General features: G+C 43.0%; 1 protein-coding gene across 3 annotated transcripts in view; it reads left to right on the forward strand.

The window, feature by feature from the left end:
• Positions 1-15,392, forward strand: part of CSF3R (colony stimulating factor 3 receptor) — a 94,580-nt gene that overhangs the window by 68,679 nt on the left and 10,509 nt on the right. For all 3 annotated transcript variants that reach the window (XR_015873446.1, XM_088460397.1, XM_088460400.1), the window contains exons 11-14: positions 399-500; positions 3,261-3,407; positions 7,346-7,482; positions 9,410-9,519. Coding sequence is in view for 2 of the 3 variants with exons in the window: in XM_088460397.1 (XP_088316523.1) it covers positions 399-500; positions 3,261-3,407; positions 7,346-7,482; positions 9,410-9,519 (496 nt within the window). In the remaining variant the exon portion in view is untranslated. The remainder of the gene's footprint in view (positions 1-398; positions 501-3,260; positions 3,408-7,345; positions 7,483-9,409; positions 9,520-15,392) is intronic.

Below are 15,392 nucleotides of genomic sequence, written 5' to 3' on the forward strand. Positions count from 1 at the left end.
ACCTCAGCTTACTATTACTTGACAAACTATCTACATAGATAAGATACTACAATTAATTTTCAATTTTTTATGACCATCAATGTATTTCTTGTGATGGTAGTGTTTTCACCACTCAAATACGGATCCGCATTCATAACACCGTCGGTTACTCTTGCGCATGCGCAATCCTGGATTTTAGCGCATGTGTGAAGCATTGCAATGTTAATTCTTAAAATAAATAGTTGATTATTAATTTAATAATGAAACGCCGAAATTAATTCATGGGTCCTGAGTGCCTCCCGTTTGCCGTTTTGTATCCCCTCAGATTTGGAGTTCCTGCACTGAGGCTTGGAATCATGGGAATGTGAGTACCTTCTTTGGAGTATATATAACACTCTCTTCCTCTTTTATTATTTCAGATAACATCCAACCATTCAAGATGTACAATGTCAGACTGTATGCTCTATATGAAGACTGTATAGGACTGCCAGCACAAACTGAAGTCTACTCCAAAGAAGGTGGTAAGTTAAAGTAGTGTCCATTTCAGTATACAATCACACCTCTAATGTGTTTTGTCAACAAACTGAGTAGTAATCCCAGTTACAATCTCTAGTAATGTACTAAAGCTGGGTACACATGAAACAACGTGTGTACCCATCAATCTGACGAGCGACCCCCCTGCCGACATATCGGGTGGGCGGTACACATTAGATGATCCGGTGCCCGACTGCCTGATACTGCCAGGGGCCCTGCCACAACCCACGGCATGGGGCCGTCAGCCGCATCGTCAGGTTGAGCTGCATGTAGGGCCGACCTGACGATGCAGCTGACAACCCCATGAGAGCGCGCGCACCGCCCGACATAGTGGGTACACACTGGACGATTTTAAGGATTTGTCGTTACGATCTGTCGGAATCGGACAATAGGCAACAAAAATTATCTGGTGTGTACACAGCTTAAGTGTGTACTAACTACAGTGCAATGGTGCTCCCAACAAAGATGGCCAATGCTGATTTCTTTGGAAAGTTCTTTTGCTTACTTATCAATTGGACCTTTGATTGGGTGACATTGTGGCTGTTTCCTTGTCTAAACAAATGACTACCTCAGGAAGGTGCTGGTAACGGGATACATTCAGTATCCCGACACAGGGAATGCCGGCGCTTAGAATACCGGTGCCGGAATCCCGACACCTATCAAAATCCCGGCACCAGCATCCTGAAGGTAAGTAGCGGGTTTGGGGGGAGGTTAGGGTTAGGCGTTAGGGTTAGGCACTAGGGAGATGGTTAGGGTTTGGCACTAGTCGGGAGCAGGGCAGCCAAGAGCCGCGGCGGGCCCGGGTGACAGGGGGCGTGGCCTAATCAGGGGAGGCGTGGCTACGCCCCCTTAGGAAAAAAACACAGAATAAAAAAAAACATTTTAGCAGCGCCGCTTCACTGGGAGGGGGGCACTGTGAGCCCCTCAGCCTGGCGCACAGCCAATGGGGGTCACAATCAGCATGATCGCTCCCCCCATAGGCTTAGGAGACTGCTCCAGCTGCTGCGAGCAGTCTCCCACTGCAGCCCAGCACACAGCAGCGTGTGTTGGGCTGCTGTGATGTAAGAGGGAGGGGGAGGGGGCGGTGCCGAACCAGGGCCCCCACCGGGCCCCTCCAGAAAGCCTGGGCCCGGGTAATTTGTACCTGCTCCCCCCCCTCTCGGCGCCCCTGGGCGGGAGGGTTAGGGTTTGTCACTAGACGGGAGGGTTAGGTTTAGGGTGCGGGGAGGGGAGGTTAAGTTTAGGCACTAGGGGAGGGGGTTAGGCACAGGCACCGGGGGGGGGATGGTTAGGGTTAGGGTAGGGAGAGGGGGAGGGTTAGGATACCTACCGACAGGTGTCGGTATCTAACCATGTCGGGATGTCGGCTTTGGGATTTTGGCATCCCGTACCAATCCCCTGATAACAGAGATTGCTAGGTACTGGAAAGAAATTGGAACCAATATAATGAGCAAGCTTAGCTCATTCATAATTAAACTACTATGTACATGTACAAAATATAAAGTTATAAGTTACACTGATAAAATATGAAATTACAGAAATGTATACCCCTAGTACATAAGAATATTTGAATCACCATGAGGATATAACTGACTAAATAGGAAGTAACATTCTGTTAGTACAACATTATAAATATATAACTTGTGTGTGACAAGTACAAACCAAGGGTCATAGATACAGTCAAACTTCCATTCCATCCCCTGACACTTTCCCTAAATGTACACATTGTTATGGTCCCCTTCCTCCCTAACTCACTTCAATAGACTAAAATTCTATCAGAAGGTTTTGTCCACTATGTGTAAGCATGTTATGCCTATTGTAAATTAGAGTTATTTTACAGTTGAGAGCAATTCTAGAAAAAGGGAACAAATTTGCACCTGGGCTGACCATGCAAGCATGTTTATTTCCATCCAGGGAACATACCGCCTGCTTTGTAACAAATACAAAAATACTGAGCAGCTTTATTTAATTTAGAGTTAAGACTTTTGGCCTGATTCACTACCAATCGCAAATGGGATTGCAAAAGCGATTAGGCATGCAGTCTCACTGCGATTGTATGGTATGCCGTCGCAGCACAACATAAGGACGCCCACTTTACCTTAAACATGTTCGTAATGTTTAGCAAGACTGCAAAACCGTCAGTACAATCGAGTACCATCACAGCCTCACGCACACTTGCACAAGCTCTGACCTTACTCAGGAATCGCTAACTTCATCGCATGCTATGAGTCCTCCGGCTGCGTACGGCATCGCAGTGGAACACTTATGTACGCCCATGCAACGGTATTCAAACGCACTGGTACGCCTGCGTTTTAATGACCCTGCCCCCTTATCACCTCCCACAAATGGCACTTCCTTGCAATCAGTCTGTGATGGGTCTGCATGGTCACTGTGAGTGCAGTGGTGGGTTCGCGCACTGCGATGCATACTCGCGCAGAATGCAACAAACGGCCGATTGCGTGAATAATTCCAGTTGCGATTGGTAGTGAATCAGGCCCTTTATCCGCTTCCAACTGTAAATCTATCCACATATTTAGGGTGCCCCCAATCCCCTACAGTACAACATAGTATTGCCAAGGTGCTAAATTGGACTTTGCAGCTAAATTTACTGTGCTTGAAAAAACATTTTAACAGAATAATAAAATGTGGTCAGGTGGAATTTTCCTTTTTTTTCCTTTGTAAGTTGAGGATGGTTATAGTGTTTCCTTTACTTGACCCCTGTTTTTCTGGTCCCTTTGTCTCTACAGCACCAAATGTTTCTCCAAAACTTAAATTAGTCACAGTTAGCAAATCAAAGGCAGAGGTGCACTGGAAGCCAATTCCCATGGAAAAACGCAATGGGTTCATTACCAGCTACACCATTTTCTGGACAGACACAGATGGAAGAGAATATTGTAAGTTTCCGTTCATAGTTATCAAACACTACAAAAAAGCAACACCCCTTTGGTACACGCCTTTTGGGTGAGATCATGTACAAGTGATATCCAAGCAACAACGCTCCTCTTGCTGTCACTCTGTTTAAATTTTGCCAGGGCCTCCACCATCGATTGTGATTGACAGCTCGCCCCATTTTGGAGGCGGGCAGGGGGGGTGGCTACACCAACGGAGGCGTTCCCGAAGGAACGCCTGCCGTTTGTGGGAGGCACCACTGACATCACCAGTGATGTCAGTGGTGAGCTTCCTGCTTTATTAGAGCAGGAAGCTCACTGGGGCTTGCGGGAATGAGACCCTATCACAAGGGTCTCGTCGCAAGCCCCGATGGACGCTCTTTCAGAGCGCTCGCTCTGAATCAGTGCCCTCCCTCTCTTTTTTTAGAGCGGCCTCCTGGCCACTCGCATAGCTGTGGGTGACCACCCACAGCTATAGCGAGCGGCCAAAAAGATGGTCGCGATGGTCAAGACCATCGCAACCATCGGGCTTGCGACGAGACCCTTGTGGTAGGGTCTCATCTGCCGCAAGCCCTGGAGTGCTTTTGGCTCTATCAGAGCCGAGAGCACTCCTACTGACATCATTTGTGATGTCAGTGGGGCCAGCCCCAGACGGTAGGTGTTCCCATGGGAACGCCTCCGTCTGGCCAGCCACGCCCCTGGCATGCCCATCAAAGGGGGCGTGCTGTCACTCACCATCGACAGCACGACCCCTTTGTAGCGAGACCCATAGCGACGGCTAGCCCGTCGCTATGCGGGTCTTGCGCATGCGCACGACGGAGCCGGTTCCCTCGTGCGCATGCGCACTTGGCCAACATCGACCAGCTTGCGAGCGCTCAGCGTTAGCGAGCGAGTCTGAATCAGGCCCTCTGTTTCTATCATTCATCCCAGCAAGGCCACACTATTCTCTCATCCGCTGTCCTCTAAAATGGCTGAATAGTAAAAATATGTGGAATTACCTGTCTGAAACTTTCATCTGTTAGCCATATTATGTTCACATTTATGTTAAGCATGATACATGTATGAGGAATTCTGGATAAATCCAACTTTACACATTGGTCCTATAGCACACATGCAGACTGTTAATTTAACTATGTGATCTGTTTTTGCTTGTCTTAATATTAAGGTTTTCCCTTATAGGGTTTCCAAACTGTTCCTGCATGAATGTTTTATTTCAATATATACTATGTAGCTATGCTTTTTAAATGTTTTGGAATGATTCATGCTCCGCTGAGAATTGTTAACATTTACTGCATATACGTATCTATACTCTCTTTAAATCCACAATTATACCCCTTTTACACCAACCGAATAACCCGGGTTATTGCCGGGTCGACCCGGGTCGATGCTCTGTGTGAACAGCTTCCAGAAAAATTTCCCGGGTTGATTTACCCGGGAATCTTATACCCCTTTTACACCAGAGCAAAAACCTGGGTTTTTGCTGGGTCTACCCAGGTCGCAGCTCAGTGTAAAAGGGTCTCTGAAAAATAACCCAGGTCAAGTGACCGAGCAATCCAACCCAGGTAGCTACCAGGGTTGGACCCGGGTAATGGTGCAGTGTAAACGGTGCGACCCGGGTTATCCAACCTGGGTCATGCCTAAAATGAGCTGATTGGTGGTTGTGGAGCAGTCACCTCCCACTTTTTATGACCTCACAGGTTTAGCAGGGCAGACCTGAGTTCAGTGTGAACAGGGCTGACCTGGGAGTAACCCAGATCGAAGGTGCAGTGTAAATGGGTCTGACCTGGGTCTGACCAGGGTTGGAACCATGTCCAAAAACCCAGGTCGGACCTGGGTTTTTGGTGGAAAAGAGGTATTACTCGGGTTGAGAGCAGGGTTGAACACGGGTTGTTCCCGTATCATGCGGCAGTGTGAACGGGTGCTACCCTGCTTATTTGACCCGGCTAGCCCTGAAAGATGCTGATTGGAGCTTCTGGGGCACTGGCAGATGATGTAATTTGTTAGTGCCCTGCAGAGAGATGCACATGAAGCCATCGCTTGCCTGCCTAACCTCCTGCACCACAGCAGCCTGACCAGCAGCCACAAAAGCAGGCAGGCACACAGCCTGCCATAGCCAGAACTGCAGCCTGCACCACAGCCTGACCAGCAGCCACAAACGCAGGCTGATACACAGCCTGCCACAGCCAGAACAGCAGCCTGTAGCAATGCTGTAATCAGTCCCCACCCCTCTCTTTTGTTGCCTTTTGTGACCATCTTTGTCAGACCTTAAAACAGACCATTTTTAATGACTTCTATAGAGAAAAGCAGGGATTACCCGGGTTCAGTGTGAACGGGGCAAACCCGGGAATAACCCGGGTCAAGTTGCAGTGTAAACGGGGTCTGAAGCCGAGTTCGACCCGGGATTGACCAGTGTTCAAATTCCAGGGTCGGCCCCGGGATTTTGGTGTAAAAGGGGTATTAGTGAGTGGGCTAATTATTGGACTGTTCGTCTTTACAAACCTCGTATGCGTAATTATTGCTGAAAGACTCTTGGCTACGTATGTATCGATGTGCATCTTTTTGGTTAAAAATTAGCAGGCAGTTCACTAATGAATATATTCATGTCACTCTGGGGGTCATTCAGACCCGCTCACGAGCGCAGGACGCTCGCAAGCGGGTTGATGGTGCCCTACTACGCATGCGTACGACGGAGGGAGCTCCGTCGTGCGCATGTGCGAGACCCGGCTAGCGACGGGATAGCCGTCGCTCCGGGGCTCGCACCAAAGGGGGCGTGCTGTCGATGTTGATTGACAGCACGCCCCCTTTGGTGGGCGTGTCGGGGTCGTGGCTGCCAGACGGAGGCGTTCCCATGGGAACGCCTACCGTCTGAAGCCGACCCCACTGACATCAGTAGTGATGTCAGTGGGAGTGATTTTGGCTCTGATAGAGCCAAAATCACTCTAGGGCTTGCGGCAGCGAGACCCTACCGCAGGGTCTCCGTCGCAAGCCCGATGGTCGTGATGGTCTTGACCATCGCGACCATCATCATGGATGCTCGCTATAGCTGTGGGTTGTCACCCACAGCTATCCGAGCGTCCAAGAGGCCGCTCCATTTTCATGGAGGAGGGCCCTGATTCAGAACGAGCGCTCTGGTTAGAGCGTCCGGCTCTGAATCAGGCCCTCTGTTTTTTGTAAACCTGTTACTTTAAGGGATAAGTCCATACTGATTACTGATACAGTTATTATTTTCCTGACCTCTACTATCAATTAGTGTGCAGGTTCTATCTATTTACCACAGCAGTTTTTCTAGTGTTTGATGGGCTGCTGCTCCATAAGAAAAAAATATAATAGTGTTGCTGATTTGGCCATTATTATTGACGAACAACGCCTTTTCCAGCATGATGGAGCACCTTGCCATAAGGCAAAACTAAGTGGCTCGGTGAACAAAACATTGAAATTTTGGGGCCATGACCAGGAAACTCCCCAGACTTTAATCCCATTGAGAACTTGTGGTCAATCCTCAAGAGGAGGGTGGCCAAACAAAAACCCACAAATTCTGACAAACTCCAAACATTTATTAGGCAATGATGGGCGGCCATCTGTCAGTATGTGGCCCAGAAGTTGATTGACAGCATGCCAGGGTGAATTGCAGAGGTCTTGAAAAAGAAGGGTTAACACTGCAAATATTGACTCTTTGCATAAACTTAATGTAATTGTCAATAAAAGCCTTTGACACTTATGAAATGCTTGTAATTTTACTTCAGTATATCATAGTAACATCTGACAAAGAGGTCTAAAAACACTGAAGCAGCAAACTTTGTGAAAACCAATACTTGTGTCATTCTCAACATTTTTGGCCATGGCTGTACATTTATCCAAAATGTTTTATATAGTGTCAGCTCTAAATAAGGTCTTGTTCTTGTGCCTTGTACTCAGGTCTGACTTAATTATTGTCTTTTTGTTAGCTTCAACTGTCAATGGCTCATCAACAAAATTTGAGATGAAAAATTTGCTCCCTTCAACAATATATCAAGTGTTTCTAAGCAGCTCAACTGCTGGAGGCTCTGCAAACGGGACTTCTCTAATGATTCATACCAAAAGTCTAGGTGAGCAACATCTTGTCAATAGAGGAATTAATTCAGAGCACCTAAGTAGAGTCAAACAACTAGAGAGGCAGCCATAGTCACATAGACAAGATGATCTAAATCAGGATGCACAAAGTGTTTTTGCTATATTTTTGGAAGCTCAAACACGTTTTGTTGATATACCTGTAGCTTAGCTCATTCACAGTATTATATTTGGGGTTACCAGGATAGAACTCTCTAATACCCCTTTTACACCAAACAAATAACCCGGGTTATTGCCAGGTTGATCCGGGTTGAGGCTCTGTATGAACGGCTCCCAAAAAAATAACCCGGGTCGATTTACCAGGCAATCTTATTCGGGTTGAGAGCAGGGTTGAAAACGGCTTGTTCCCGGGTCATGAGGCAGTGTAAATGGGTGCTACCCTGCTTATTTGACCCGGCTAGCTCTGAATGATGCTGATTGGAGCTTCTGGGGCACTGGCAGCTGATGTAATTTGTCAGTGCCCTGCATAGAGAGACTCAAATGAAGCCATCGCTTGCCTGCCTAACCTCCTGCACCACAGCAACCTGACCAGCAGCCACAAAAGCAGGCAGGCACACAGCCTGCCACAGCCAGAACAGCAGCCTGTAGCAATGCTGGAAACAGTCCCCACCCCTCTCTTTTGCTGCCTTTTGTGACCATCTTTGTCAGACCTTAAAGCAGACCATTTTTAATGACTTCTATAGAGAAAAGCAGGGATTACCAGGGTTCAGTGTAAACGGGGCAAACCCGGGAATAACCCGGGTCGAGTTGCAGTGTAAACGGGGTCTGAAGCCGAGTTCAACCCGGGATTGACCAGTGTTCAAATTCCAGGGTCGGACCTGGGATTTTGGTGTAAAAGGGGTATAAGGTGAGGCTGGCATACCCTTTCTTTGTGCTGGTTAGCAATGGGAATAGTGGCACTCTGCCATAGTGGTTCAGAGTACAGGACAGAGCAGAAGCCAGGGTAAGACAAGAAGTAAGCGGGCACAGCTCCCGGGTAGTGGGGTATTTCTTACACTATCCTTGCACCATACCAGAATGGTTAATGACAGAGCACTGAGTGGCAGTCAACTTTTGAGTAGAAGAGAGCAAGCAGAGCACCTGTGATCTGAGTACTGCCGCAGGGAATTAATGTAATGTTCCAGTAAAGCCACAGCTACATAAGCTTAAAAATGCCTGAATTTGCACATTTTCAAGACTGTATCCAGGTCAGCATGTGTCTTGTGAACACATGTGACCTGGACACAGACACACAGATGCATAAGCGCCTGAGAGAGCCATATTATTTGCTAGTGGTCAAAGGCAGGTGCAAATAGCGGATGAAGATGACGTTTGCCAGCATTAGTGAATGGCTTGTGATTAGCTGTTTGCAAATGCACCATTAATTGTTGCCTTCTTCCTTGCTAGGGTATATATGATGCTTTTGTGTGCATGATAAACAATTTTTTTGTTTCTTTTTCTCGTATGTGAGATGGGGAGTTGTTACTGATATATTTGAAGTTTTATAGGTGACTTGTAGAGAAAATATAATTTGCAAACAAAACAAATGACTCTGAGGGGTAAATTTATTAAAGTGAGAGTTTTTAGAAGTGAGTTTTAAAAGTTATGTTGCCCATAGCAACCAATCAGATTCTAGCTATTATCTTCTAGAAGGTGATAGTTAAATGTTAAGTAGAATCTGCTTGGTTGCTATGGGCAACATCACTTTTAAAACTCACTTCTAAAAACTCTCAATTTAGTAAATTTACCCCTAAACATTTATTTATGCTTCATAAATAGCATAAATAAATCTTTTTTTTTTATTTTCTGGGTAAATGTTCTATTGAGAAGCATGTCAATGTTATTTTACTTGTATTATTTATATTATGGGCAGGGGTCCAAATCCATTATAGGTTTATTATAATGAATTCTTTGTTTATAACCTAGATAATGAAGATAATGAAGACATACATCTGATGCTTCTGATTTCCTTTCTGTCCTGCTCCTTGATGATCATTTGTACGTGTGTGATCTGCATCATGAAACATGAAAGGTACATCCAGCATGTTGCACAGCAGCTCCCCCAAACCACAGTAATATTTAAATGTGACCTCACCCTGGACAGCTGTTACATACAACTCCTAATATTCTATGTTACAATAACTCTATCTCCATGTAATTCCTCCAGTGTCTCCATGTAATTATTCATAATAATGCCTCCTATTTCTCCTTATAATTGATCTATATATTAGAGATGTGTTTTGGTTCTGTTTCAGTTTTGGTATTGAATTTCTTTAAAAATGTATAAAAACAGCTAAAATCATATAATTTGGATGTGTTTTTGTTCCTATAGTATTTTTAACATCAGTAACACTTATTTCCAGTCATTTCCAGTTAATTTTGACCACCTCACAGCACCTGAAATCACGAGGGAGGGACTTAAATGCAATCCAAAATATGCAAGATAAATTTCTCAGATCCGAGTTCAGAACTTGGCAAGAATACTCTAGTCGAGACTAGGTTCAAATCAAAACCCTAACATTTTTCAGTTTTAAGCAAAGCCGAACTGCTTATCACTACTATAAATTTTAATATAACTGCTCTATATAAATCCTCCTGTCGCTCCCATATAACTGCTATATATAACCCCGCCTGTCTCTCCATATAACTGCTCCGTATAACTCCTCCTATCTCCCCAGATATATCTCCTCCTATCTCTCCATATAACTGCTCTATACAACTCCTCCTATCTCTCCATATAACTGCTCAATAAAACTCCTCCTATCTCTCCATATAACTACTCTATATAACTCCACCTGTCTCTTCATATAACTCCTCCTATCTCACCATATAACTGCTCTATATAACTCCTCCTGTCTCTCCATATAACTGCTCTATATGTCTTCTCCTATCGCTCCATATAACTGCTCTATATAACTCCTCCTATCTATCCATGTAACTGCTCTATATCTGCTATATCTCCATGTAACTGCTCTATGTGATTCCTCCTATCTCGCCATATAACTCCTCCTATCTCTCCATATAACTGCTCTATAAAACTCCTCCTATCTCTCCATATAACTCCTCCTATCTCACCATATAACTGCTCCGTATAACTCCTCCTATCTCCCCAGATATATCTCCTCCTATCTCTCCATATAACTGCTCTATATAACGCGTCCTATCTATCCATGTAACTGCTCTATATGACTTCTGCTATATCTCCATGTAACTGCTCTATATGATTCCTCCTATCTCGCCATATAACTCCTCCTATCTCTCCATATAACTGCTCTATATTACTCCTCCTATCTCTCCATATAACACCTCCTATCTCACCATATAACTGCTCTATATAACTCTGCCTGTCTCTCAATATAACTGCTCTATATGACTTCTCCTATCGCTCCATATAACTGCTCTATATAACTCCACCTATCTACATGACTTATGATATATCTCCATGTAACTGCTCTATATTACTTTTTCTATCTCTCCATATAACTGCTCTACATAACTCCTCCTATCTATCCATGTAACTGCTCTATATGACTTCTGCTATATCTCCATGTAACTGCTGTATATAACTCCTCCTATCTCACCATATAACTGCTCTTTATAACTCTGCCTGTCTCTCCATATAACTGCTCTATATGACTTTTCCTATCTATCCATGTAATTGCTCTATATGACTTCTGCTACATCTCCATGTAACTGCTCTATATAACTTTTTCTATCTCTCCATATAACTGCTCTATATAACTCCTCCTATCTATCCATGTAATTGCTCTATATGACGTCTGCTACATCTCCATGTAACTGCTCTATATAACTTTTTCTATCTATTCATATAACTGCTCTATATCACTCCTCCTATCTATCCATGTAACTGCGCTTTATGACTTCTGCTATATCTCCATGTAACTGGTCTATATAACTCCTCCTATCTCTCTTTATAACTGCTCTATATAACTCTGCCTGTCTCTCCATATAACTGCTCTATATAACTCCTCCTATCTCTCCATATAACTTCTCTATATAACTCCTCCTATCTCTCCAAATAACTGCTTGATATAACTCCGCCTGTCTCTCCATATAACTGCTCAATTTTACTTCTCCTATCTCTCCATATAACTGCTCTATATAACTCCTCCTATCTCTCCATATAACTGCTCTATATGACTCCTCCTATCTCGCCATATAACTCCTCCTATCTCTCCATGGAACTGCTCTATATAACTCCTCTTATCTCTCCATATAACTCCTCCTATCTCTCCTTATAACTGCTCTATATAACTCTGCCTGTCTCTCCATATAACTGCTCTATATTACTTCGCCTATCGCTCCATATAACTGCTCTATATATCTCTTCCTATCTATCCATGTAACTGCTCTGTATGACTTCTGCTATAGCTCCATGTAACTGCTCTATATAACTTTTTCTATCTCTCCATATAACTGCTCTATATAACTCCTCCTATCTATCCAGATAACTGCTCTATATGACTTCTGCTATATCTCCATGTAACTGCTCTATATAACTTTTTCTATCTCTCCATATAACTGATCAATATAACTCCTACCTTCTCTCCTTATAACTGCTCTATATAACTCTTCCTGTCTCTCCATATAACTGCTCTATATGACTCCTCCAATCTCGCCATATAACTCCTCCTATCTCTCCATATAACTGCTCTATATAACTCCTCCTATCTCTCCATATAACTCCTCCTATCTCACCATATAACTCCTCTGTATAACTCTGCCTGTCTCTCGATATAACTGCTCTATATGACTTCTCCTATCGCTCCATATAACTGCTCTATATAACTCATCCTATCTATCCATGTAACTGCTCTATATGACTTATGCTATATCTCCATGTAACTGCTCTATATACCTTTTTCTATCTCTCCATATAACTGCTCTATATACCTCCTCCTATCTATCCATGTAACTGCTCTATATGACTTCTGCTATATCACTATGTAACTGCACTATATAACTCCTCCTATCTCTCCATATAACTCCTCCTATCTCTCCATATAACTGCTCTATATGACTTTTCCTATCGCTCCATATAACTTCTCTATATAACTCCTCCTATCTCTCCAAATAACTGTTTGATATAACTCCACCTGTCTCTCCATATAACTGCTCTATATAACTTCTCCTATCTCTCCATATAACTGCTCTATATAACTCCTCCTATCTCTCCATATAACTGCTCTATTTGACTCCTCATATCTTGCCATATAACTCCTCCTATCTCTCCATGAAACTGCTCTATATAACTCCTCTTATCTCTCGATATAACTCCTCCTATCTCTCCTTATAACTGCTCTATATAACTCGGCCGGTCTCTCCATATAATTGCTCTATATGACTTCTCCTATCGCTCCATATAACTGCTCTATATAACACCTCCTATCTATCCATGTAACTGCTCTGTATGACTTCTGCTATAGCTCCATGTAACTGCTCTATATAACTTTTTCTATCTCTCCATATAACTGCTCTATATAACTCCTCCCTTCTCTCCATATTACTGCTCTATATAACTCCTCCTATCTCTCCATATAACTCCTCCTATCTCACCATATAACTGCTCTATATAACTCTGCCTGTTTCTCCATATAACTGCTCTATATGACTTCTCCAATCACTCCATATAACTGCTCTATATAACTACTCCTATCTATCCATGTAACTGCTCTATATGACTTCTGCTATATCTCCATGTAACTGCACTAAATAATTCCTCCTATCTCTCCATATAACTCCTCCTATCTCACCTTATAACTGCTCTATATAACTCTGCCTGTCTCTCCATATAACTGCTCTATATGACTTTTCCTATCGCTCCACATAACTGCTCTATATAACTCCTCCTATCTATCCATGTAACTGCTCTATATGACTTCTGCTATCTCTCTATGTAACTGCTCTATATAACTTTTTCTATCTCTCCACATAATTGCTCTATATAACTCCTCCTATCTATCCATGTAACTGCTCTATATAACTTTTACTATCTTTCCGTATAACTGCTCAATGTAACTCCTCCCTTCTCTCCACATAACTCCTCCTATCTCTTTATAACTACTCTATATATATATCTGCCTGTCTCTCCATATAATTGCTCTATATAACTCCTCCTATCTCTCCATATAACTGCACTATATATCTCCTCCTATCTCGCCATATAACTCCTCCTATCTCTCCATATAACTTTTCTATATATCTAATCCTATCTCGCCATATAACTCCTCCTATCTATCCATGTAACTTCTCTATATAACTTTTTCTATCTCTCCATATAACTGCTCTATATAACTCCTCCTATCTATCCATGTAACTGCTCTATATGACTTCTGTTATATCTCCATATAACTGCTCTATATAACTCCTCCTATCTAACCATGTAACTGCTCTTTGACTTCTGCTATATCTCCATATAACTGCTCTATATAACTCCTGCTATCTCTCCATATAACTCCTCCTATCTCACCTTATAACTGCTCTATATAACTCTGCCTGTCTCTCCATATAACAGCTCTATATGACTTTTCCTATTGCTCCATATATCTGCTCTATATAACTCCTCCTATCTATCCATGTAACTGCTCTATATGACTTCTGCTATATCTCCATGTAACTGCTCTATATAACTTTTTCTATCTCTCCATATAACTGCTCAATATAACTCCTCCCTTCTCTCCACATAACTCCTCCTATCTCTTTATAACTGCTCTATATATATATCTGCCTGTCTCTCCATATAATTGCTCTATATAACTCCTCCTATCTCTCCATATAACTGCACTATATATCTCCTCCTATCTCGCCATATAACTCCTCCTTTCTCTCCATATAACTGCACTATATATCTCCTCCTATCTCGCCATATATCTCCTCCTTTCTCTCCATATAACTGCTCTATATATCTCCTCCTATCTCGCCATATAACTCCTCCTGTCTCTCCATATAACTGCTCTATATGTCTTCTCCTATCGCTCCATATAACTGCTCTATATAACTCCTCCTATCTATCCATGTAACTGCTCTATATCTGCTATATCTCCATGTAACTGCTCTATGTGATTCCTCCTATCTCGCCATATAACTCCTCCTATCTCTCCATATAACTGCTCTATAAAACTCCTCCTATCTCTCCATATAACTCCTCCTATCTCACCATATAACTGCTCCGTATAACTCCTCCTATCTCCCCAGATATATCTCCTCCTATCTCTCCATATAACTGCTCTATATAACGCCTCCTATCTATCCATGTAACTGCTCTATATGACTTCTGCTATATCTCCATGTAACTGCTCTATATGATTCCTCCTATCTCGCCATATAACTCCTCCTATCTCTCCATATAACTGCTCTATATTACTTCTCCTATCTCTCCATATAACTGCTCTATTTGACTCCTCATATCTTGCCATATAACTGCTCTATATGACTCCTCCTATCTCGCCATATAACTCCTCCTATCTCTCCATATAACTGCTCTATATTACTCCTCCTATCTCTCCATATAACACCTCCTATCTCACCATATAACTGATCTATATAACTCTGCCTGTCTCTCAATATAACTGCTCTATATGTCTTCTCCTATCGCTCCATATAACTGCTCTATATAACTCCTCCTATCTATCCATGTAACTGCTCTACATGACTTATGATATATCTCCATGTAACTGCTCTATATTACTTTTTCTATCTCTCCATATAACTGCTCTATATAACTGCTCCTATCTATCATGTAACTGCTCTATATGACTTCTGCTATATCTCCATGTAACTGCTGTATATAACTCCTCCTATTTCTCCATATAACTCCGCCTATCTCACCATATAACTGCTCTTTATAACTCTGCCTGTCTCTCCATATAACTGCTCTATATGACT

Source organism: Taudactylus pleione, unplaced genomic scaffold (assembly GCF_031769625.1).
Source record: "Taudactylus pleione unplaced genomic scaffold, aTauple2 ptg000007l, whole genome shotgun sequence".
Lineage (NCBI taxonomy): Eukaryota > Metazoa > Chordata > Amphibia > Anura > Myobatrachidae > Taudactylus > Taudactylus pleione.